At 40.2% G+C, this 25,695-nt stretch overlaps 3 protein-coding genes across 3 annotated transcripts; all 3 read left to right on the plus strand.

Annotated features, from left to right (window-relative positions):
- Positions 1-2,522: 2,522 nt before the first annotated feature.
- Positions 2,523-7,672, plus strand: LOC146310472 (alcohol dehydrogenase 1-like). The gene is made up of 8 exons (XM_084741765.1): positions 2,523-2,625; positions 4,962-5,063; positions 5,304-5,445; positions 5,865-5,952; positions 6,200-6,425; positions 6,641-6,901; positions 7,220-7,352; positions 7,480-7,672. The coding sequence occupies exons 1-8, from the start codon at positions 2,608-2,610 to the stop codon at positions 7,620-7,622; spliced, it is 1,113 nt and encodes a 370-aa protein (XP_084597891.1). The 5' UTR covers positions 2,523-2,607; the 3' UTR covers positions 7,623-7,672.
- A 3,599-nt stretch (positions 7,673-11,271) lies between these two features.
- On the plus strand, positions 11,272-16,255 carry LOC146310473 (alcohol dehydrogenase 1-like). The gene is made up of 9 exons (XM_084741766.1): positions 11,272-12,002; positions 12,724-12,825; positions 13,016-13,157; positions 13,923-14,010; positions 14,276-14,495; positions 14,697-14,957; positions 15,174-15,306; positions 15,876-16,014; positions 16,121-16,255. Exons 1-9 carry the CDS (start codon positions 11,985-11,987, stop codon positions 16,152-16,154), a joined length of 1,137 nt encoding a protein of 378 aa, XP_084597892.1. The 5' UTR covers positions 11,272-11,984; the 3' UTR covers positions 16,155-16,255.
- A 1,895-nt stretch (positions 16,256-18,150) lies between these two features.
- On the plus strand, positions 18,151-25,081 carry LOC146310474 (alcohol dehydrogenase class-3 chain L). The gene is made up of 9 exons (XM_084741764.1): positions 18,151-18,295; positions 18,847-18,948; positions 20,654-20,795; positions 21,546-21,633; positions 21,742-21,961; positions 22,510-22,770; positions 23,037-23,172; positions 24,582-24,720; positions 24,978-25,081. The coding sequence occupies exons 1-9, from the start codon at positions 18,278-18,280 to the stop codon at positions 25,000-25,002; spliced, it is 1,131 nt and encodes a 376-aa protein (XP_084597890.1). The 5' UTR covers positions 18,151-18,277; the 3' UTR covers positions 25,003-25,081.
- Positions 25,082-25,695: the final 614 nt, after the last annotated feature.

A 25,695-nucleotide genomic window follows, 5' to 3' on the forward strand; every position in this document is an offset into this window, starting at 1 on the left:
AAAATATAAAAAAAAATTTAGTTCTCAACAAAATCATAGTAAAAAGCTATTCAAAACACACATAATTCTCTCTATCTTTGATTTATAAGAGCCACAGGTGGTTGAGTGACATCTGGTACCAGTAGTAATTAATGAATTTATTGATAAATGGAATTTCAGAATTAATTTTCACCAAAAACTTGGAATTACAATCTTAGTGTATTCATTTTTCAAGTGTTTTAATAATAGACAGAAAGTGATTGGAGGGTTCTTTGTGTCTTGGAGGACTCTTAAATATTTACCACATGCAAGTTCGGGCTTCCTATTGTTGAAACAAGTCTGTACAAGGGGGTGATAAAAGGTCAGACTCTGTCTTGAAGACTGCTGAAGGTCCTCTGTGCTTCAGAATTCTTGAAAAACCTTTTTTTTTAATGACTTGTATGCTTTTGTTTTTATGGCCGGAGGCATTGTGATTTCAGGTCATCCCATTCTCAGAACGGCTTGAGGGAGTTTCTTCAAACTTGACACACTATTCACTTGGACTCAAGGACAAACTGATTAGATGTTGGTGGTCAAAGGTCAAAGTCACAGTGACCTCACTAAACACATTTTTTGCCATAACTCATGCTAATTATGACAAAATGACACACAAATATCTAATAGGATAAAATGACGATGTGATGTCATTTAATATCCCAAAGGTCAAAGGTCAACTTCACTGTGACATCACAATGTTCAGCTCTCTATCAGTCCTCTGTTCCCCTCTGTACAAACAGTCTCTAAGTGAAGACGTGTTTCTCAATGAAAATTATTCAGCGGAATCACACATGTATTTTGAGAACTTCCATTCTGCCAATAAAGAAATGTAATACTTTTTATCAAATGCCATCAAAGTCTTCTCAACGTACATTATATGAGTCTGGACAGACATAGATGTAAACTGCAACATGACTGAGAGGTGGAGGCGTACAACTACGGGGCAGTGATTCTGTTTTTTAACAGCTCTGATTAATACGACCATTGTCAGTCTTCTTAATCAGCTGCCAGAGAGATCAATAACCACTTCAGTATGAAATCTTCTTTCATCTAGGGACACAGTATGTGGGGGTCATGTTAATGTTGGGGGAACACAACGAATCTCCACTGATTGCATGTGACAGTTGTGGTGGCATTGCAGTAGGTGCTTCACCACCTGGTGCCTGCTGGGGATCTGCAATCTACCGAGTGCACTCTTCTAGTATTGAGCCTGTGCAGGAGTAAAGTGTAAAAACTATCATCAACGCTAAAGCAAGAAAGCATTTTCTGTCATCCTTTTAAATCAAGGCTACTTCCACCACAGCACTGAATGGGTTAAAAGTCCAGAGAGTTTTTATCATGAGTTATACCAGACCAGCTGAAGCTGCTTTGTAAAAACAAAACAAAAAAAAAACATTCAGATAACAATATGATGACATTTCAGTGTACAATGCAGAGTGATCTTACTAATCTACACCATATAAAGACCAGCTCCCTCTAGAAACTTATCGGCTTTTCCGCATTCAGTGTGCACCGTCCAACCCCACGGTGTATTTTGCACCTTTACAGTGATAATCTCTACTCATATGTTGTAAAAGAAAAGTAACTTCTTTATTGTGACTGTCTCCTTACTTTACCTTGAGCCACAACAGTAGGCTTGTTATCGTAATATAATGTTTACACTACTAATATTACCTCCACCTGTGTGTAGGATGTAAGAGGCATCTAGCTCGTCTCTCCCTCCCCTTCTAAGCACAGCCACAAAACTTATCCAGCACCTGAGCTGGTTATTTTAGCTGAGCATAGAGACTAAGGACAAGTGGAGACAGCTAACTTGGCTCTGTCCAAAGATAAAAAAAAAATCAGGTTACCAGGCCTTCTAAAGCCGGCTAATTAACAGAGTATATGTAGTTCAGTTTATATAAAACTGAAGTGTATACATTGTTTTCTACACATACATGATATTTTACTGAACTCAGGTAAATTAACAGCCACTCAAATGTCTTTGGCAGCCAATTTCAAATTTTATATTTATCATTTCAAATGTTTTAAATGTAATGTTATCTCCGTTTATAAATTGTATCCAGCCTGCTCCACACACTCCTCATCTGTTGTGAAAATGTGTGTGTGTGTGTGTGTGTGTGTGTGTGTGTGTGTGTGTGTGTGTGTGTGTGTGTGTGTGTGCGTGCATGTGTGTATGCCCTCATTTAACCTCTATACTGTAAAATTCATCTACCTTGTACCTTGTGCCCTCTTATCTCACTCAGCAAGGAATGGAAAACTATTCTTTTCTCATTCATAAGTACATAAGTACACAAGTACATACACAAGTCTCTATAACTAATGAAAGTATGACGGTGATATGAAAATGGTTGTTTTATCAATTACTGTGTCAGAAGAAATTCACATTCAGTCATGTTTATTCAGACCAGGCTCGATATCTGTTTCCTAGATTTGGACTGAAGGGAATTCAAGGCTTCACAACAAGCCCTGCCCATTTTGCTGCATTACACAATCCTCCTGGCTCCTCCCCATGCATGTGCAGCAGCTGTTGTCCTTGCAGTCCTCATATAATTCATCTCTCGCTTTTTTGTTCTTATCTCTGCAGCAAAAATGGCCACAGCTGGTAAGGTAAGTATAATTCAACATGTGGGTACTCATGTTTACGCAGATGTATTTTTATACACACATTACAAGGGTGGTGTACACAATAATGAAACAAAACAACAAAAAAAAGTGAAATGGTATCTCATAAAATTTCATTGATTGTGCTACTGTATTGGGTGCAGTTCACATTTCAGATTTGTGAATGTAAGAGGGATTCAGTGCCTGCAGCGCAGAATGGTGTAACAACAAACTCATAAATCACAACACTATAAAAGTGTTTCAGTGCCATCCTGTGCAGTATGTTTTAATTAATTACTATTAATTCATTCCTGCTTATGTATGGATGGAATTTTGTAATCATTTATGCATATTGTGCTGGCCTACAGCAAAAGGTTTGCTTATGATATGGCATTGATTTAGACAGCAAATACAATGATAATGAGAGTATTATTATAACTGTGAAAAGTAAAGAAGGGAGAAAATTTGTATTCTCTGAATTTTTCTCATCTGGTGTTACTCTTGCAGTCTGAAATAAGATAAAATATCTAATAAATCTCCTCTATTGTAATTAGGGATGCAACAATACCACTTTTTTCAGATCTAGTACAAGTAATTACATTTGGGTACTTGCTGATACCAAGTACCAATACGATTACTCAATAATGCTATTAAAGTTCTTACAATAACTTTTAAAACATGTTTTAATTTCATTAGATGCTCACTCTCTAAATGTAACCAATCGTTGTTGCTGTTTTATGTTACAAGTGTAACCATAGTTACTGTACACATTATATTTTTGGGTCATTATAGTAAGTTACTTTACTGATTTTATGCTCCTTATTAAGCTGTACAGTTTATTGTGTACACGATATATTTTAGTATAATAATTTCACAATATTATTATGGACTTGCAGAATTAAGTTTACTGTCACAAATGGTGTTATATATGATAATTATTTCATTATCATTTACAACACTTTAACCACTATTTTAATTACACATTTACATGTGTAGTATTTAGATTTCATCTTCATGTCCTTCTTGTCTAAGAGCTAATTAATTCCTACCTGCCACCTACTGATACCCAAGTATAATGTATGGAGTGCTCTCTGCTGTATGGATAATTTACACAGTATATCCAGTCTCTCTGTACCAAGAACGTCTGTCTGAATGTGTTATAAGTCAGTACCTCTGGGGTTGTTGTCTCACCAGCTGTGGCCAGTCATTGTCTGAGTCAGGATTGTCTGCTTCTAACTCACCCCACTGAGTTCTGTGCAGGCCTAATTCAGATTTCTGAGACTGCAGTGTATGGTACGTCATCCAGAGGATAGCATTTCATACTTCTCCTGAGCCTTGCGGATTTGTGCTGGAGCGAGTCTTTCTCGAGTCTCAGGATGTGGAGTGGTCTGCAACAATAGCCTGGCAAGGGTCTCCCTTTTTCCACTATCACAGTCTCCATGGATGTACTGATTGCCTCTTGACTGGCCTCAGCAGTACAGTTGCTCACGTAATCAATGCTCATCAATCAATGTCCGAGACAGTTCATCAGCATCTGAATTGTTTTTTCACGTGCGCTATTAGCCTCATTTTCCGCTGCTAACGCTGAAACAACAGTGCCCAAATTAACCTGAGATGCATCACAATGTCATGGCTGGGTAAAGTCATGATATCCAAGGACAGTAGGTTTTGTGAGTGCATCAATAAACTGGTTCAACACTTTATGATGGGAGCTCATCCAGTTCAAAGGGTGACTTACTTCATCGAGGAAGCCTTGGCGGTATGCCTTACACTTCCAGCCAATGCACCCAACATATCCTTGATCTCTGGTATGGAATGTCCATCAGGAAGTGACTTGTGGTTGAAGTCACTGAAGCTGCAACAGAATTGCAAGCTGTCGTCTTTCTTATAGAGGCATACCACAAGCAATGAATATGGCAGCCATGATGGTGTGATCCACCCCTTCTTCAACAAGTCTTGCAACAATTTTTCTTTACTCTGTGAAGGGGCCTTGGAACAGACATGTAGGTCATTTGCACAGGAATTGTCTCATGGAACTGTGTCATGCATCTTGCATCTCATTGATTTGAACTCAGTGCTATCTCCATGTCATGTCAGGTGAGGGCTTTTTTGTTTTGTTTTTTTGTTTTTTCGTGTCACTCTAGTCCAACAACTTTATGACAGTCCAGGTAGATATTCCTGTCATTAGTGCTTGTCATCAGAATTGGTACTTTCTCTTATGGGATTTGAACCACTGCTTCATTGAAGACCTCTGGGTTACCCTTCCTAATATGGTTTAACAGCGGCAGTCCCCAGTATTTGTCATACCTCGCACTGGATAATTTCATGTGGTGTCACTCTAGGTAATCAAGTGCAAGGCAGCAGTGGCCTGGGGGCCCAACAAGCCTCTGGTGATTGAGGAGATTGAGGTCGCCCCACCACAGGCCAACGAGGTCCGCATCAAGGTGAGAGACATCCACTACCAGAACACACATGGAGACACAGTGTGCTACTGCATGTGTTTCTTTGACTCTTCTCAGCAGCAGTCTCACTTTATCATACAGCAGTAGTCACAGATGTATATTGTTAAATCTTTCTTAGTGCAGCTCATAACCCACTGAACCCACTGAGACTGAACACTCACTAGCCACTCCCATTAAATTGTCTTTAATGTTTTAATTGTTTGGCTACACTCTGTGGTGCAGATTGTGGCCACTGGAGTGTGCCATACGGACTTGCACCATCTTTTAGAGAGTAAGTCTGAAGCTGGCTTCCCAACAGTCCTTGGCCACGAGGCAGCCGGGATAATAGAGAGTGTCGGGTCTGGAGTCACTGAACTTCAGCCAGGTCAGTTTCAAATGGTACTACGTTTTGAAGTATATATGTTTATTTGCTTTCTTTCTAATGGTGAGATAAAAGGAGATTGATATCATATCTACATGTTGAGAATAGAGCTGTGACATGTTTAGCTTAGCTAAGGTTGGTATAAAAACTGTGAACAGCTCACCTGTAACAATCAGAATCTATAGTCTATGAGCACAAGTAGTTTACTAGTTACTAACAAAGATAATGCATATGGGTTGCATTCAAAGTTATTCAAAGGAAATACATATTTGTTTTAAGTAATTCATAGTTGACTTTTTGCAAAGTTACCAGTGACCAAAGTCTCAAGCTCACTATTATTATATGTGTCATTCAGCTAATACTGTTTTTACTCTATTATTAAAATTGGTCTGAAACTCATTTGACTTTTTTTTGTCTTTCAGGAGACAAAGTTATACCTCTGTTCATTGCCCAGTGTAGAGAATGTCGCTTTTGTAAGAGCCCAAAGACCAACCAGTGTGAGCAAGCATGGTGAGCTCAATACACACTCATCTCCTGCCTTCCTCTCAATTTTTTGTTCATTCCCAACTTTTCATTTAATTTCTCTTTGATGTGTTCATACAGTCCAGCCCATTGCTGTTTTGTTTGCTAGAGATTTGTTTATTTATAGATTTTTTAAAATTTGAATCCCATTTCAAGTACTCAGTGAAGCCTCTAATAGGACAAGAACAGCCCTCAATTTTGTTTTGGGTTTGTTACATCAAAAAATCTGGTCCAGGTCCAGGTCCACTGGTGATCATGATAGGTTGGCACCATCAGACTCGAGGCTGACCTGTAAGGGCAAGAGTGTGCTGCAGTTTGCAGGAACCAGTACTTTCTCTGAGTACACTGTGGTTCACGAGATGGCTGTGGCTAAGATTGACCCTGCTGCCCCTCTGGATAAAGTCTGTCTCATCGGCTGTGCAATCTGCACAGGATATGGAGCAGCAGTTAACAATGCTAAGGTGTGTATATTTGCTTCATGCAATCATTATTATCTATTATAACTTGGATTTTCTTTATGAAAAAAGAAGAGAAAGAAGAATTAATATTCTTGCCCAGACTGGAAAGAATAATCACTTATTTTGGGGCACAAAACTTTTTCATTGATCATTACTGTATGGAGCATTAAGAAGTTCAATGCTAACTACCATGTTGACCAAAGTCTGTTTTTCTTTAGGTTGAACCGGACTCCACATGTGCTGTGTTTGGCCTGGGAGCTGTGGGTTTGGCTGCAGTCATGGGCTGCAAGTCTGCAGGAGCCAAGAGGATCATCGCTGTTGACATCAATCCAGACAAGTTTGAGAAGGCCAAGGTGTTTGGTGCGACCGACTTTGTCAACCCCAAGGATCACAATAAGCCCATCAGTCAAGTGCTGTCTGAGATGACTGGCGGAGGAGTGGACTTCTCCCTGGAGTGTGTCGGAAATGTGGGAGTCATGGTAGGGTGATTTGATTTAATCTGGATCAAAACAATGATGAAAAGGTGTTACCTAAATAGTCAAATAATCACCTTTATTCTAATCAAGGTCACCTGAGCCCATTTGCTCAGTTAACAAAGAGGAGCTGAGTGCCAATCATTAAAGGATCATTGCATAGGATGTAGTGCTGTGAGGTTGCAGACTGCAACCAACTAAAAAACTGCTCATCTCACCCTCTCTTTCCAAGCAGAAACTCAGTGGCTGTGAAAGTTCCCCAGTTAGTCCAAGTATTTGATCCTGCAACCTTCTGATTACAAACCCATGACTTTCTCCTTCTAGCGCAGTGCCTTGGAATCTTGTGTGCAAGGTTGGGGTGTCAGCGTGATTGTTGGCTGGACAAACATGGAAGACTTTTCTGCTCGACCTGTTCAGCTCATCGCTGGACGCACATGGAAGGGCTCTGCCTTCGGAGGTGAGACAAATATGACCCCTAAACTAGGAGTCTCTGCTAACTAAATGGCTGAGGGCTTATGTTCAGCTATTCTCCCGTTAGTTGTATCCTGGATAAGACTCAATGCTTTTTTCATTTTGCACCGTAGGCTTTAAGGGTAGGGATGCTGTGCCTCAGATGGTCAAAGCCTACATGGACAAGAAGATAATGGTGGATGAGTTCATCACTCATAACATGACTCTGGACCAAGTCAATGATGCCATTGAACTGATGAAACACGGCAAATGGTAGGTTTACGCTCCTCCTGCACTTTCTCCACCATTCATGACTCAACAACACAGATAAATTAACAGGTGCAGGTCTGCTCACATCTTTGATATTTTTGTCCCACAGCATCCGGACAGTCCTGCATGTTTCTCCACAATAAGACCACTGTGATGCGTTTGATGACGCCAAAGTAATTCAGTAATCTTCCACTCTGGTATACAAAAATATTATGAATATCTGCCTGACCTGGAACATTCAGTGAATTATGTGCAGATTGTGAAAAACATCTGCAGAGTTCATATAAGGAAAAGCTAACCATTCCAAAGTGTTTATAGAGCAGAATAAAAGGTCTAAACAGATGGGTTCTGTGGCTTCCTTGTTTGTGTTCTGGTTTCATTGTGTTGTATGTCAAAGACACAGCAGTGTCTGTCATGTCTTTGAATGCTCCATTACACTATGTTTTAATAGTCCGTCAAATAGTTTAAGCTCAGATTTACTCAAACCATCTAAATCCTATCAACGTTTGTTTAACTTGGTAGACAGCATTGTAATTATTCTGCTAGGACGGGCTCTGGGATTTGTCCCCGAGCAGTGCTTGTGCCTGTTTCTTGAAGAATTTCTAATAAAGGAAAGGATATTGCAGGTAAACAACAGGCACACTAAATGAAATGATACAAAATAACTACCTAATAACTGCTGATGTTGAAATTGCAGTTTATGATTGCTCTCTGTTATAGAAGCTGAGAATTGCAGTTGTATCAATTTAAAGTCCTTATCCTCGCTCATGTTTACACACACTAGATTTACTGTGGTTACCTAGATTCAATCTTTCACAATTAGTGCGACCACAATGAAAAAACAACAATACAGGCTGTAGCGTGTACTAAAGCATTTAATCCAAACTGTAATCTAATTTAACTCAAACTGAAATATATATTGGCAAACTATATTTCTTGATTCTAAATCCCTGTTGGAACAGTCTTAAGTTATTATTCCTATGAAGAAACAAACTGTATAAATGTCTTATACTGCACTTTTATGTCACTACACTCATTTCACCCCTGTGAAAAGATAAGAGGGAGGAAATGAGCATTGTACACAGTGGAAAGATCAGCAGAGCGGGTTTATATGGCCCACACAGGCAGGGCCTGTCTTTGTGATTGGTGCGAACTTTGATAAGCACTCTGCACTAAACCTTAACTTGGGTGTGAGAGGCCAGTTGTGAAACAGCCTGGCAACTGCAGGAAGGCTAAGCAAGCTAACTACATGCATTCTCAGCAACTTTTTGAAATTAATTTAAGCTGTTCTGGATACGAAAAACTGGAAGGATTGTTAGGATTTTTCCACTGCTCGGCCCAGTGTTTATGGTGCAGCGGGAGTGTTTACAGTACTACAGGAAGGATATCAAGGGCAGGGTGAATCTATCTAGCTATTTATTGGAATACTAGTTCTAATAAAATAACTGTAAAAGAGTCACAGTCACACTGTTTTACAATCTGTAAAAGACAAAACAGAAGACACTGGAGAGTTCTGTGTGACTCTTGTAGGACTCCTTTCCAAGTATTTGCCTATGTGTTGGTTGAGGATCCCTGTTGTTGCAACATGTCTGCACAAGGGGGCAAAAAAGGTCAAAGTCTGTCTTGTTGTCAGTCTGTCTGTTATTTCCCATCTGCCAGAAGAATGAAGGGGATTAGCCGCAAAGTAAACTAAGCAAAGGCTAACAATAGTGTTACCTTTGTGCCTTGAACATCCACTCTGGTGGATCCAGATCCATTTCAGATGCTTTGTAATGTTGCTTTTAACTGCAGTGTCTTTTCGAGGACTCTAAAATAAATCCATTATGATGGCTATTTATCAATCTTTAGCTTTCTTTAAGACATTCAACGACTGAACAACATCATCAACAGCATTTGAAGAAATAACATTTCTTATGTTATATCAAAGGTATATCAAACTAACTTGTTAACTCATCGTAAAACACACCTAATCAAACTCAAGGGAAACAAAATAAATCGTACCAAAAACATCTTGGTTTGTCTTTCCACTATCCCAACAATCACCTAATCCAGTTTGGTTGAAAATAAATCCTAAATCCACTGCAATAGATGTGGAAATATTCTTGTTTCCACTAGCTACATGGCTAACTGAGCCAGTGGCCGCTAGTAGCTAGTAGCTAGAGCCAAAGATAGTTACAGCGGAGACTATAGGAAGCAGCAGTTAGCGGTTAGTAACTCAGGTGATATGTTGCCATCTATCGGTTTGGAGTGACCTTTAAAAAGTGGCCATATTTTACAAATTGCTCTTCAAGGGTAAATTTGTTTTGCAGGTTGTAAATTTCATTTTTCCAGGTTAAAACTGTAAAACAAATTCCACACTGACATTCAGTGAGATCAAGACAGATGGTGTGTCAAAGATAATGTCATAAAAAGCTGAAATAAATAACACATATCCTGTAGTGTGTGTAAGTTGTGAATTGTGTCTTTTCAAAAATAAAGTATCAAAACAAGTAAAAATAGAATGAATAGAGAGCCAAGACAAATGTTGGTGTTCAGAATGTATACAGAACAGCATATGTTAAAATAGCACCATGTTTTTTGGTTATAAAACCAAATATCCATCTCATTATGCTGTGCACAGCCCACAGCTAAGCCTCCTGCCTGCAGACTTTCATAGTATGAAAGGTGGAGGAGATGTCATAAAATAACCTTCTGGCCACAATTTTTGCCCTCTGGATGTTTAAGGTTAGGTAGAGGCCAGATCAGCCTGTGCAGTGTTAGCCCTGACAGCATTAGGCCTTACAGCAATCACAGTCTGTAATGCAGACATTCACCCAAATATGAACTAGCTGGCCAGCTAATGTTCCATCTAATTCCATCCATTCAAAAGCAGATGGATCAACTTTCAACAAAAATTGCTTTAAAGTGCATTGCTTAAAATTCAGTTTGCGTAAAGGGTTGAAATTCATATTAAAATCAGATACCCCCTATATATTGTATATTTCTTTCATTACAAGATTGTCTCTGCGGCGGCTGGTAACATTTACATATAACATCAATTGACCCTTTCTTTGCTGACACGCACGAAAAAGAAAAGACTGTCAATCATAGCTCAGCTTTGGGAAGGAAAGAGATACAGGGCAAGATGAAGAGACTGAGAGAAAAAGAGAGAGAAAAGAAATGGAAATAAGAAGAAGAACACTGCCCACTCTAGTCTTACATGGCTAGATTTATCTTCAGTTTTTAAAAGTAGAGGAAGGTCTGGCTCCACATATTCTGCTATAAGTCTGGATATACTTGCCAACCTTCCTCATTTTTCCAGGAGACTCCCAGTTTTCACCGCCTTCTCCCTATTTCCTCCTGGGATCACTCCTCTATTGTATTTCTCCTGATTTCTGACAAACTGTCACACCCTTTCATTCTTTTCATTGTCACAACATGTCTCTGGCACTGCACAGAACGTAGAGGTCTACTGTTTGTCCACACAGACAATGATACAGCTACACCAAATCACGCTCTCTGGAAAGACGAATTCCCATTTCCTAATGATGTCATTACTGCAGAGATATATAGATTATAACATAATTATAGCATAATAATATAGTTTTTTTGTATAACATACATTTTGCTTATTTTTATGTACTGTTTGACATACATAAGAAATAAGGTGTATATCATTGCTTTTAATACACTGTGGCAGGAGAGACTAGTGAGGAGTCAGATATTTGGTCATGATTAGATTTCAATTTTGTCTGTAGTGTGAATTTTCATTTACTTTATTAAACATTATCAGCATTAATTATGCCTCATGCCATGGCCAGATAGCTTTGGGAAAAAAGCACATTTGCTTTCTTGCTGTTAGGGTAGACAAGAAGATCTACCAGTCTCAAATCCGTACAGTATGCAGCAATAGCTACCCTTAAATAAAAGGGAGTACTAAGAGAGACAACCACAGCTGTCACCTTCCAGGGTTGTCAGGTCTACCTGATGCAACGAGCCCAAAACCAGTCCAATGGCTAATGAATCTGGCGCTGACAGTGTGACAGTGTTGACTGAGTAGAGCTAGGCTAACTGTTTCCAGCCTTTATACTAAGCTAAAGAGCAGCTACATATCTTTTAATCTGACTCAGCAAGAATCTAGCTAATCAAAGTCTGACGGTGATCTGAAAGTTATGTTTTATTTTGGTGGTTGCTGCTTGATTATAATGCACCGGCTCCACATCTGTTGCATATATTTGAGTCACGAGGACAATTCAGAGAAGCAATAGCAAGTCCCTGCCCATCTGAAGGTTTGCCAAAGTACTGCTGAAATATATAATCTCCTCCTCACCCCTGCCATACAACTGAAGTCCTCACATAACTCTGCAACTCTCTCATCTCTACAGCAAAAATGGCCACAGCTGGTAAGGTAAGTATAATTTAACATCTGAGTACTCATAGTTATAGTAGTAGTTACAGTTATAGTTTATTTGTTCAGGATTTTTTTTTTTTTCATATATTCTGTGTCACATAATATGTTTGAGAGAAGAGATGCTCTGCACTCAGCTGAAACATATGCAGTAATATCTGATTGTCTTGTTTTTAAGTAACAGTACTTTTACTTAAGTATATTATTCTTTCCATCCCTGGGTGTAATACCAAGTTGATACCTGATGACACTCTAAATAAATGTTTCAGTGCCTTCTTGTGCAGTATTTTACTGTATATCTGGGTACAGATATATATGTTACAGCTAAGTTTTGGGTTAGCATTAGCTTAAAATACCCTTTTTTTCTGTCTCTTACATTCTCTCTCTCTCTTCGCTGTGCATTGGCCTCAGTTAAACTTCTCATGTCCTGATCTGACTTCACACACAGTTTGAAACTATGCAGTCAGTCTGGGCCTCTAGCTGTTTTTGGAAACCCTTCCAACTATCAATGTAAGCCTGAAAGATTGCCCCAGAGGAAAGAGGGGAAATGTGTGAAATGTTTTATGATTATACACCGGAGTATTACATCACTTATAAATCTGAAATTGGGGATGGTGCCTGAGACCTTTAATCCCTATAGTATAGTATAGTAATGATAGTCCCCAGTAGTATTTGTCATAGCTCATGCTGGGTGGTCTCATGTGGTGTCACTGCCCTCTAGGTCATCAAATGCAAGGCGGCGGTGGCCTGGGAGCCCAACAAGCCTCTGGTGATTGAGGAGATCGAGGTCGCCCCACCACAGGCCAACGAGGTCCGCATCAAGGTGAGAGACGTCCACTATCAGAACACACATGTTCACATACTGTGTTACTCTCTTACACATCTTTTAGTGATGTGTATTGATATTAACACTAAATTAAAGTGGCAATATAATACGAGGGTGTTGCTCATACTGCTGAACCCTCATCAGACCCCATTCTGTTTTCATTGTTTGGTTTCTCTCTCCGGTGCAGATTGTGGCGACTGCGGTGTGCCATTCTGACCTGTACCACCTTTTTGAGAATATGCACAAAGATGGCTTCCCAACAGTCCTTGGCCACGAGGCAGCTGGGATTGTAGAGAGCGTTGGTCCTGGAGTCACTGAATGTCAGCCAGGTCAGTTTCGAATGTTACAACATTTTTATACTGGCGTCTGCCTATACGGTGTCCTGAACGGTATATTTGCACTGCTATTCCAATTCGTGTGTAAACATGAGGTTGATGCCTGATAAAAAGACACTGCATAAATATATTTATCTATGTTTTGCAACCTAGGCAGAGCAGAGTGGGCTGCTCTCTAGTTCTCTGTTCTGATTTGCAATGTAGGTCAAAATACAGTAGATACTAGTGACAGACTGGGCCACATCTCCCATCATGCCTATGGTGCTGGACAGAGTTTGTTAAGTTTGCTGATTTATGTTCCTCCCATGGCACACTGTCTCCCTATTTGCCATCGTACATGGCTTTCAGGCTCGGGAGTGGGCTTACCTAGTCACACAGCAGGTGTTGGCATGCCAGAGTAATTAAGTGAGATAATGGGGAGAGGCCTTAGCAGAGAAGAAACCGGTGGGCCAACATACATTACTGTTAGCCTGGCAGCTAAACACTCGGTTTTCTTGTTGATTTATACATGCACAGGCAACCTGGAAGCCCTAGACAAGCGTATGCCAAGTTTTCCAGGGTTGTGTTGCCGTGACATGCAATAATTTAATCTGTACATTCACAGGATTGTAAAGATGGCAGCCAGGGGTATTAGTGGAGGTGTATGACTTAAGCAAACTGAGGCATGTTTGTGACATTCAGCTGATATTTTTATACTCTATTGTAAAAGTTGGCCTAAAATTGATTTGACTGTCACATGTCATTGATTTTGTCTTTCAGGAGACAAAGTTGTCCCTGTGTTTGTCTACCAGTGTAAAGAATGTCGCTTCTGTAAGAGCCCACACAACAACCAGTGTGAGGCAGCATGGTGAGCTCAGTAAGCACTCATCACCTGCCATCCACTCAGTTTTCATTTGATTGACAACTTTGTTTGGTTTGTGTAGTTCTTATTTTGTGGAAACATTTTATTCAACATGTCTCTGTCAGTGTAATAATTTTAGGTGCTGTCTGATAACACCAGAGGACATATACTTTAAATCTTTGTATGTTTTTTTTTTTAGTGAACCCTGAAATATAAGATAAGAGCAGCTCTCAAATTTTGTTTTTTATCTTAAAAAAATTATCTTGTTTAGGCACAATTTTCGTCTGCAAGAGATGGCACCACTTGACTCCAGGCTGACCTGTAAGGGCAAGAAGGTGCTGCAGTTTGCAGGAACCAGTACTTTCTCTGAGTACACTGTGGTTCACAAGCTGTGTGTGGCCAAGGTCGACCCCGCTGCCCCGCTGGATAAGGTCTGTCTCATTGGCTGCGGGATCAGCACAGGATTTGGAGCAGCAGTTAACACTGCTAAGGTGTGTACAGTATATCTGACTGTTGAAAACAGCTTTATTTTCCAATAAACTTAGTCATTTTTATGACAAAAGATTTTTCATTTAAGATTCTTGTCCAGATTGGAAAGTGTGTAACTCATCATGGGACATAAAACCTTTCCATTCATTATTACTGGATGGAGGTCCAACCTGAAGTTCAGTGAAGGCTCTGTTCTACTTTAGGTTGAACCGGACTCCACATGTGCTGTGTTTGGCCTGGGAGCTGTGGGTTTGGCTGCAGTCATGGGCTGCAAGGCTGCAGGAGCCAAGAGGATCATCGCTGTTGACATCAATCCAGACAAGTTTGAGAAGGCCAAGGTGTTTGGTGCGACCGACTTCGTCAACCCCAAGGATCACAATAAACCCATCAATGAAGTTCTGGCTGAGATGACCGGCGGAGGAGTGGACTTCTCCCTGGAGTGTGTTGGGAACGTGGGAGTCATGGTAAGAACAGTTGTTACCTTACTATTACTACAACAACCTTTATTCTGATTTAAGTCAACTGAGCTCACATACTTTTTTCCCAGTAAGAATTACTGAAGAAGAGCTGAATGTCATTCATTAAGTTGCCAAATCAACAGCTTCTCAGCTTGGCCAGAGATTCGGACCTTCACCCTTCTGGTTACAAGCCCACTGACTTTGAGTTGTTTCTCCATCTAGCGCAGCGCCTTGGAGTCTTGTGTGCCAGCCTGGGGTGTCAGCGTGATTGTTGGCTGGAACAACTTGCAAGAAGTTTCTACCTTACCCATTCAGCTCATCGCTGGACGCACATGGAAGGGCTCTGTGTTTGGCGGTGAGACAAATATGTTCTGATAACCAGTGTTGGGCAAGTTGCTTTCAAAATGTAATGTAATACATGTTGCCAGTTACTTTAATTTAGAGTAATAAGTTACTTTGGGCTGTCAGCTCAGAACACACCTGTCAAGTGTTTGATCCAGGACGTTGTGGATCAGGTCTCTGTCAGATGTGGGCACAGCAGTCTCTGATTTCCTGTTGCTCCACTCCGTCCATGTTATTTTCCTGGTCAGGAGGTCAGCCAGGAGCAGCCTTATAGTCCAAGCTGGGTTAGTATGGCTCCTCCTGAGGTGGTCACACAACTCTTGGCGGTGCTTGGTCCGGCTGATCTGGCTGGGTGGCTGAAACTTGCCATGTGCATTTGAGATCATCACAAGGTGCACTGCTCTTTAATCCAAACTTTTCTAATGCCTGCAAGTGTATTTCTGTCATAGGTAATACATTATTCAGTGATAAAGCCGGAAAAATTACTTTATTAAAACAAAAATGTAGCTTTGTTCAGCAATTCTCCAGCTAGATCTATTCTGGATAAGACTCAGTGCTTTTATCTTTATCTTTGCGCCATAGGCTTTAAGGGTAGAGATGGTGTGCCTCCGATGGTCAAAGCCTACATGGACAAGAAGATAAAGCTGGATGAGTTCATCACTCACAATATGACTTTGGACCAGGTCAATGATGCCATTGACCTGATGAAACACGGCAAATGGTAGGTTTACACTTTGATACTTTCTCCACCATTTATGACCCAGCAACAACACAGATAAATCAACAAGTGCAGGTCGGCTCACTTCTTTTTTATTTTTGTCCCGCAGCATCCGGACGGTCCTGAATGTTTCTTCGCAGTAACACTGTGATGCTTTTGATGACTTCATAGTAATTCAGTAATCTACCACTCTGCTTTACAAAAACATATATATAGAATCAATATATAAGTAGATCGATCAATCAATCAACTTATGCACAAAATATGTGCATGACCTGAATAATCAATACTGTTCAAATTTTGATTGAATTATCTGCAGTGTTAAGAAAAGTGAAGTCCAGACATGTCAAAGGGTTTGTAGTGCAAAATAAATGGTTTAAGCACAGTGACACTTCCTTGTTTGCATCTGAATTTATTGTGTTGATTGTCATAGATGAAACATTTACACTCCATAAAAAAATGTTATTAAACTGAGTCAAATAATTTTAGCTCAGCTTTACTCAAACCAGCTTAATGATATCACTGTTTGCTAAACTTGGTTGACAATGTTTTAATTATTCAGCTAGGTTGGGCTCTAGAAATTGTCTCCAAGAATGGCCTCTTATTGTGTGAAAGGATATGACACTGGTGGACGGAGCCTTTCTGGTGCCCCCATGTTATAAAAAACACATTTAAGGTGCCCTCTTGGAAGCCTCTATGACAAATACCATCTAGAGTGGCCCAGTGTCCAAGAAAACATGATAAACTGCCCTCTAAGATGTCCTTCCAATGGACAAACTGAGATAAACTGTCCTCTAGAGTGGTCCCCAAATAGGAGGCACATTCTGCAGAGGACACCCACAGTGTGACCTTAACCTCAGCTTGTATAATTCTTTTATCATAAATAAATAACAAGAAAACTGCACTCAGTAGAGTTCCCACATAAATTGTCCCTAACTGAAACAAGATGTCAAACTGAAGCAGTTGTTGATCACTTGCAGCCCCTAGTGGACGGTTAGGAAGACTGAGAAGTCAGCTGTATAAAACAAAGCAGTCAAAAAACAGAATCACTACCTTACAGTTGTTTACATGTCTGTCCAGACTCATATATGTGGTGAAGGAATTTGATATAGAATTTACCACTATGGTGACCAGTAACTTTCAGCCAGTTTAGTAAAAGGTATTAAGTGTATTTTTTTTTTTTTTTTTTTCAAAATGGAAGTTCTCATTATCCATGTGTGATTCCAGTGAATAATTTCCAGTGAGAAACATACTGCCTTCACTTAGAGACATTTTTTTTAAAGAGGAGTACAGAGGATTGATAGATAGCTGGACATTATGATGTCACAGTGACCTTTGACCTTTTGGATACAAAATGTCATCACTTCATCACTTTATCCCGTGAGTAATTTAGTCAGAATTATCAAGTGAATTCTTGAGTTTCTTGCCTGAAATATGTTTAGTGAAGTCACAGTGACCTTTGACCACCAAAATTGAATCAGTTTATCTCTGAGTCCAGCTTTGAAGAAATTTCCTCGAGGTGTTCTTGAGATATTTTCTTCACCAGATTGGGACGACCTGAAAACACAATGCCTCTGCCTATAAAAACATAAAAGTCAATTTCAAGTTTTTCTGAAATTGTAAAAGCACAGATATCCTTCAGCATATAGTAATGTATGTGCAAAAAAATAGTCTGGTTGGTTTGGTGGTTATCCAAGATTAGCTCACTCACTCACATACACGTGGGGGTGATTGCATGATCCCCTTCAGGCTTAAACCTGCAGGGATAATAAAATATATGCATTTTTTATAACCTGTAAAATCAGTAAGATAGCTGAGATATTGCTTTTGTTCTTAACAGTGCACATTTGCTAAATGGTATTTGCCCTACACACACAAGTAGTTAAGTTAGGAATAAATGCACAGTGAAATATAAACAAGGGTGCTGCTGGAATGTAAACATCTGTGCAGCATTCTGTAAATGTAACTGTGAGTATTACAGTGCTGACGGTCACACGCCCAGACACACACACACACTGATCCCAAATCCTTTACTAAGGCTATTAAATCAAATACTGCAACCTTTTAATAGGAAGGAGAAAGACGAAAGAGGTTCACTACACACATTCTCACCAGTGTTTAAAGATAGGAGGAAGGAAATGAGCATTGTAGCAGAAGGGTTGGACACAGCCCACGCAGGCAGGCTCTTTGTGATTGGTCTAAACGTTGATAAGCCCTCTGCACTCTCTCCTAACCTTGAGAGTGGTGAGATTGGTTGTGAAACAGCATGGCAACTGCAGGGAAGGTAAGTAAACTTCTCCAAATGTTTGAATGGATTTGAACTGTTATAAAAAACGCTGCAAGGATTGCCAGAGCTTTTCCTCTGTTCGGTCCAGTGTTTATGGAGCAGAGGGAGTGTTTACGGCACTACAGGAAGGATCTGAATCTGCTATTTATTGGAACGTAATTGCAATTTAAGCACTGTAAAAGAGAAATAGACCCCCTGCTCTGTTTAACAACAGTCATTTGAGAGTTCTGTGTGTTTCTTGGACGACTCAAAGTATTTGTCTAAGTTCTAGTAGAGGCTCTCTATTGTTGCAACATGTCTGCACAAGGGATTGGAGGTCTGGTTTGTCTTGGAGACAGTTTTATGGGTCTGTTGTATTCAGCCTGTGGAAAAGCAGAGTGGTGGATTGATTCCAGTCCTGTTTTTGATCAGCAAAACAAGAGAGTCCTTCAACCTTTTTAATCAAGTCTGCTTCAACTACAGCGCTGAATGGGTTAAATGTCCAGAGAGTTGTTATCATGAGCGGTGGCAGTCCAGCTGAAGCCCTTGGATGCCTTCTTCTGTTGTAGGTGATCCGGTGCAAAGCGGCAGTAGCATGGGAGGCCGGGAAACCTCTCATGATGGAAGAGGTGGAGGTGGCACCTCCTAAAGCTGGGGAGGTTCGCCTCAAGGTAATGAATAGACACTCACTAAAGATTTGTGTGTCTATTAGATGAAGATAAAAACTGGTGCGTACTCTTCAGACATCACAACACACTTAAAATTTTAACTAGACCTGGTAAAGATAACAAATATTGGGAATGAGATCTTGAATACAAATATGGTGATGTAGAATGGTGTAATATTCTTGAGGTATCTAAGAATGTATGAATATATCAACTATATATAGACAAATACAATTTGATATCTTTAACAGAACCTTTTATAAACTGTAAAAACAAAAAAGTTGAGAAATATTTCTAGGCAACTTACTGCAAGAGATTTTTGAGTTTTGAGTCCAATTAGTTCACAGTTCACTTTGACCAGTTGCTGTTAAACAATATTTTTGAGTCTCTTAAACTCAAAGATTCCAGTTGTATCTAAAGAAAGAGGAAAAGTATCTAAACTACTTATTATAGGTCTGCAAAACTTTTTTTTTTAGTTTATTTCAAAACTTAAACATTTGAGCTCAAAACTCAAAACTCTCTTGCAGTGAGTTGCCTTGAAATATTGAGTTGTCTCAACTTTTTTTAAATAGTATACAACACAGATTGCACAGAATACCCCATAATGCTTCACTCACTTGTCAGAGATGTAAAACCTGTGACTTAGATTTAGTTAATATGCTTTTATCTGATATGTTGTTAGAATAATTTCAGACACCACCTGTGCATCCATTCACACACAGCCACTTGACCTCTGTGGCTCGAGTATTAGGAGTGGTACTAAGTCACAGCTATGGAAAAAGAACTTTAGTCTAATGATTCTTGTCACAAGGCTGTAATCAAAGTGGGTGTAGCTAAAATATATGAGGCAGGACATAATCACTAATGAACAAGGAACTCTGATGCAATGATGCCTCCCACAAGAGTCTACAACAAACAGCTCATGAGTCTGATCATCAAAATAATAAGTAAATAATCAGTCCAGGGGAAAACCATATTAATGTTATGTGTTATATTATTGTTGTCACCTGCTGTCCGCCTCCAATTACTTTCCACCCGTGTGTGCAGCCATAAATTATATAAAAGCACATTTTTACCTGCTACAGAATGTTTTTGAGGGTCACCAGGGCCGTGGGTGGACAGTGGGGTACTTTGTTTCTTTGTCTTTCTCGTGTATTTGTTTATGACTAAAATAGCAAATAGGTTTGATAAAAATATCTTGGAAAAAAAAAACTGAATGGGTTAAAGGCAATGCTGCAGCTACGAAGCTGTAATAAACCTCTGATAGTCTGATAACATTACAATGACATCACAGTGTACAGTAGTCCAGTATACACCTTATAATGACTCACTCCTCCTAGAAGCTTATCTATAGTCAGTTTTTCTTCATTTATGTACAGTCCAACACTACAGTGTACTTTGCACCTTATTTCTGGTTATATGTTGTAAAGAGAATCTTTTCTTTAAAAGATAAGTGTGAGTGTTTTCTTAGTTTACCTTGAGCAACAACGCTCTGCTCTTATTTTAATACAGTGTTTACAGTAGTAATATAACCTCCACTTAAAGAAATTCTCACACAAATCTGTAATTAAGGAGAAGATTTAAATAATCACTCATAACATTTCATTCATGAATTAATCTCCCCACATTACAGCAGATATTCATCTGCAGATAAGAGTTGTTTTAATATAACTGGATTGGTCATGGATCAGATCACAGTTCTTTATTTCAGGTTGTGGCCACCGGGATCTGTCACACTGACTCCTACACACTGAGCGGCTCCGACCCCGAGGGAGTTTTCCCTGTAGTGCTGGGCCACGAGGGGGCCGGCATCGTGGAGAGCGTGGGAGAGGGAGTCACCAAGTTTCAGCCAGGTTGTCCCCCTCTTCTCTTCTCTTCTCTTCTCTTCTCTTCTCTTCTCTTCTCTTCTCTTCTCTTCTCTTCTCTTCTCTGTAACTCACCGATCTCAAGAACTGTCCATCTGATCTACTTCATACTTGGCAAGTGTGTTTCTGGGGACCCAATGAAGTGCGGTGTCAAATTTCAGTGTGTCATGACCAGTTTGAGTTTTAAGTTTTAAGTGAAGTACCTCAGTAAAAATATTGACTCTCCATTTCAGGGAAAAGGTTATGACATACAGTCATTACAGTTTTTCACAAGTGCTAAGACACATTTCATGTCCTAAGACTACTGAGCAGTCATAACACACTACATCAGAAAATGGACAACACAGTGTTCAGGGCACGTAGCAACAGAAAACCGTTTTTTATAAACACAGTGCGTTAAAAAAAAAAAAATTCACAGCTTAGTGTTAGTAGAGGACCAAAAATCCTGCAAGGAGCTATTGAGCAGCTATTGTGAGTTCTAAACCAAATTTTCATTGTCTTATCATATTGTCAATATCACTCTGGTGTACCGGACCGTGTCTTGACAAGACTCCACGCCTTTCGCCACAGGCCAAGTCCATCACAGGAGATTTTCCCAGTCAGTGTGATGTATGCAGTGTTTGAATAATCGCTCCTTGAGAAAGCTGCAATCAGCCAATTCAGAACAGGCATGTTGAGAACGGGCGCTGCACTAGTGTGATGTAAATCCTCAAACACGATGTACTGTTTGTTTTTCAGGTGACACAGTCATCCCTTTGTATGTCCCACAGTGTGGGGAGTGCAAGTTCTGCAAGAATCCCAAAACCAACTTGTGTCAAAAGATCAGGTAAATGTCCTGGTGTTAGAGCACCGTTCAACCGTGCAGATCAGCTTCTAACATGAAAATCTTGTCTTGGATCTGTTGTCAAATCTCTCCTTGTGTCTTGTTCTCTAGGATCACTCAGGGCAAAGGCTTGATGCCAGACGGGACAACGCGTTTCTCCTGCAAAGGCAAAAGCCTCTTCCACTTCATGGGCTGTAGCACATTCTCTGAGTACACTGTGGTGGCTGAGATCTCTCTGGCTAAAGTGAACCACAAGGCCCCTCTGGACAAGGTGTGTCTGCTGGGCTGTGGCATCACCACTGGTTATGGAGCTGCTCTAAACACCGCCAAGGTAAGTCAGCCTCCCCCAGCTATGATCAGTCACAGACAGTCACTAATAATCATTCTCTTTCATTATTTGAGAGGTCAACACAAAAATGACAAATCATTAACCCATGGTTTAGCTGCCAGCCTGTAAGCCTTTATATATTTTTATTCAATGCCAGTGAAAAATACGGGCAACCTGAAGCAAGCATGAAAAATGAGACCCTGTCCAACAACCTGTCTCATGACGGTCTAAACCCAGCTCATGTTCCCTATTAGACGGTGAACAATCCAACACTTGGTGAATTCTGCTTCACAGTGATGGGAAGTCCCAATATTGAAGAATTAAAAAACGATGTTGCTATCAACGCTTGGCCGTCACAAGCCAGTTATCCCTGTGGTAGCTTTTCAGACAATACATATACTGAAGTCAAGATCGCGCAAACCTTTGCCCTTCTGCTCTTTTATAATTATTATTCTTTTCTCTTCAACGTCATTCTTATTTTCCCTGCTGTGTACTGTATCATTAATCGCTGCAGAAATGTCTCCTCCCCTCTCCCGTCCCTCACCCTGAAGGTGGAGGCCAGCTCCACCTGTGCAGTGTTTGGCCTCGGTGCGCTGGGCCTCGCAGCAATCATGGGCTGTAAAACAGCCGGGGCATCCAGGATTATTGGAATCGACCTCAATCCCGACAAGTTCAAAACGGCAAAAGAGTTTGGTGCCACAGAGGTGGTGAACCCTAAAGATCACAGCAAGCCGATCCAAGAGGTCCTGGTCGAGATGACAGACGGAGGCGTGGACTACTCCTTTGAATGTGTGGGCAACGTGGCAATCATGGTGAGCTGGGACATAATAATCCCATGTTAGTGACCTCCCACATGAATCATGATTAGCATTCATTTTGATTCTCGCCAGGGTGACAAATCCTACTTTGATGCCTTTATTACAGCATGAAAATCCTGGTAAGCCTTAAATAAAGCGAACATTTATGATAAACAAATTGAGCAATATCCAGAAACATTCGGATGAGACTGTGGCAGTGCTCAGGTGCTGGTTGGATTTGGTTGACATGATACTGTGTTGATATTGCGTCTTGGTGTCAGAGGGCAGCCCTGGAGGCCTGCCATAAAGGATGGGGCACCAGCGTCATCATCGGGGTGGCAGCAGCCGGTCAAGAGATCTCCACCCGACCCTTCCAGCTGGTGACTGGACGCACCTGGAAAGGAACTGCTTTTGGAGGTAACAAGCTAGTTGTTGTGAGCATCACTGCATAATAGTTCACATTATACTGAGGAGTGAATTGTGATTTCAGACAGCTATTAATTAGGGTCTGATCGATGCTGGATTTTTGAGGGGGATGTCAATATTATGGAGTTGGAAAACAATTTATCAGCCAATTTCTTTCACAGAAAACAATTTGCATTATGTTATGTTTTTATATAGGTGCACATCAGACAATAAATACCCCAATACTAATATAGATGGATGTAGCAGTGATCGGACAATATCAGTCTGTTAATTATCATCATTTTGCATCTTCATTGACAGTTACAGTAAAATATGACGCACTGCACTACAGTATTCTTCCTGGAAAGTATGGTGAGTTCCTTTTGCACTGGGAAGTCAGAATTCCCGTGTTCCCAGTTGGAAATTTCAGCTGGAATTAAGTCAGATGTCTGACACAGAAAGTCAGAAGAACCTCACCATCCACAACCTCAAAATCCAACATGGCTGCTCCGCACGTCCACAGTGAAAGTAGTTTATTAGCACTTAAGCACCACAGTAATGTCTGTGAACATGTTGCTATGTATTTGCATGCGAAAAAATACTACAGAATGTGTTGTTACCAAGCACAAAATTTGTTTTTCAGACTTGTTGAAGGTGGTCAACTCGATAAACATTATACATGCTAAACATCAAGTGTTAGCTTTGTTTAACAGTGGTAGTCACTAATTATTGTTCAGATTAAGATTTTACATTAAAAAACATCTAACACACTAATAAAACACATTGTTAAAGATTGAACCATTGGTTTTCAACATTTTTGGTATGTGTGAGGGATTAGCATGCTGATGTTAGCATTTATCTTGCAAGTCTTTTCAGTTTGAGTGCAGGCCATGCTTGATTAAAATGATTCAAACTGGTGAAACCTGTACAGTGACAGAGAACCCAGGTCTCATACAAAACACATGGAGCAAAGCAAACAAATCATTCATTTTCTATGTGATTCTGTATTGAAGCCAAACTGTTCTGCAAACATTTACTCACTGTACACTTCTGCTTTAACATTCAGTTTGTAGTGTACATTTCTGTGACGTTTGCCTTACAACTACACAACTATGTTTATTATATAGAATCCAAAAAAGGATGATTTGGGACAATTGCTTTTATGTCTAGAATTCGGGACAGTTGCGGGACACTGAGGAAAAAAAGGTCATTTCAAGCCCTGGGTAAATTAGTGCTGTTCTGACATGCATGTGTGTGTGTGTGTGTGGACACACTTCACCGCCCCTGCATTAGTCACTGACCCACTTTGAGCCGCCCCAGTCAAAAAAAAAAGTCTGGACACACCCCTGCCAACCACTTGCTGAAACACACATCACTACTTCCCTTCACTTAATGTGTCCATTTACACTTTGTTTTCTCAGGATACAAGAGTGTTGACAGCGTTCCCAAACTGGTGGAGGAGTACATGAGCAAGAAGCTCAAAGTGGATGAGTTTGTGACTCACACTTTGCCCTTTGAGAAGATCACAGATGGATTTGATCTCATGCATGCTGGGAAATGGTAATCCTCGATTTAACATACATATTGAGGTTGTTTGTTATGTTAATGTGCGTATTGCTCTACCGCCCTTCTGGGTTTTGTCTGTTAAAGACACTGTGCGTCACTGCTGCCCTCTATTGAGGACAAAGCTCAGATGTGATGAGACAGGATTTTATAATAATTTGCACCATGAGTGGCCTTTCTTCAAATATGAGCACCAGTTCAGACAGTAATGTATAATCTGATATCTATAATCTGATCCCATTTTCATTTTTCAGCATCCGCGTCGTCCTGCAGTTCTAGATGCAGAGGAGCACAGGAAAAACCACAATCTCACTCCATGTTTACTCTGCTCAGTTTAATAAATAATCTTCCAATTCCCCATTCAAGTGTGTTTTATTTGAACAATGCACAGTCAGACACCTCTTTGATCAGCGTTTCCCCCCTGAAGGAACACACATACACAGAGAGAGCGCTGTGTGAGGGGAAAAACAGAAGAACCAAAACAAGATTATTCTGAAATATTCTTTGATCTCGTCTGAATGAATAATAAGGTGGTACAACCACAAACACCCAAATGACATCAGTGTTGGATGGTTGTTAATTGATAAGAACTTTTGAGTGGTTCTTTTTAATAATAGCGTGGACATCAAGGCCCGGAGACATTGCAAACATATTTTGATTATTCTTCCTGTAGGATTTGAGCACCAGGCTGGCATTAATCTGACAGTTTCATAACTTATTGTCATAAATGTAGGGTTCGCTCTGAGTTACAGCAATGCACTTTCATTTCCAAAATGTTGACTCAAACTGGAACTGACTTACGATGCCTTTGTGCCCTGCTCTGCTATATGTCGCCAGGCATAACATGTCAACAGTCATGTTTCCACAACAGCGGAAACCCAGAATTCCAATCGTTATTGCACTGAAGAGAAAATTATCATATGATGCTGCCAAACAGCAACTACTTCTCCTCGAAACAGAGTATTTTATGAT

Source organism: Lutjanus erythropterus, chromosome 18, assembly GCF_056507025.1.
Source record: "Lutjanus erythropterus isolate fLutEry1 chromosome 18, fLutEry1.hap2, whole genome shotgun sequence".
NCBI classification, from domain to species: Eukaryota; Metazoa; Chordata; class Actinopteri; order Lutjaniformes; family Lutjanidae; genus Lutjanus; species Lutjanus erythropterus.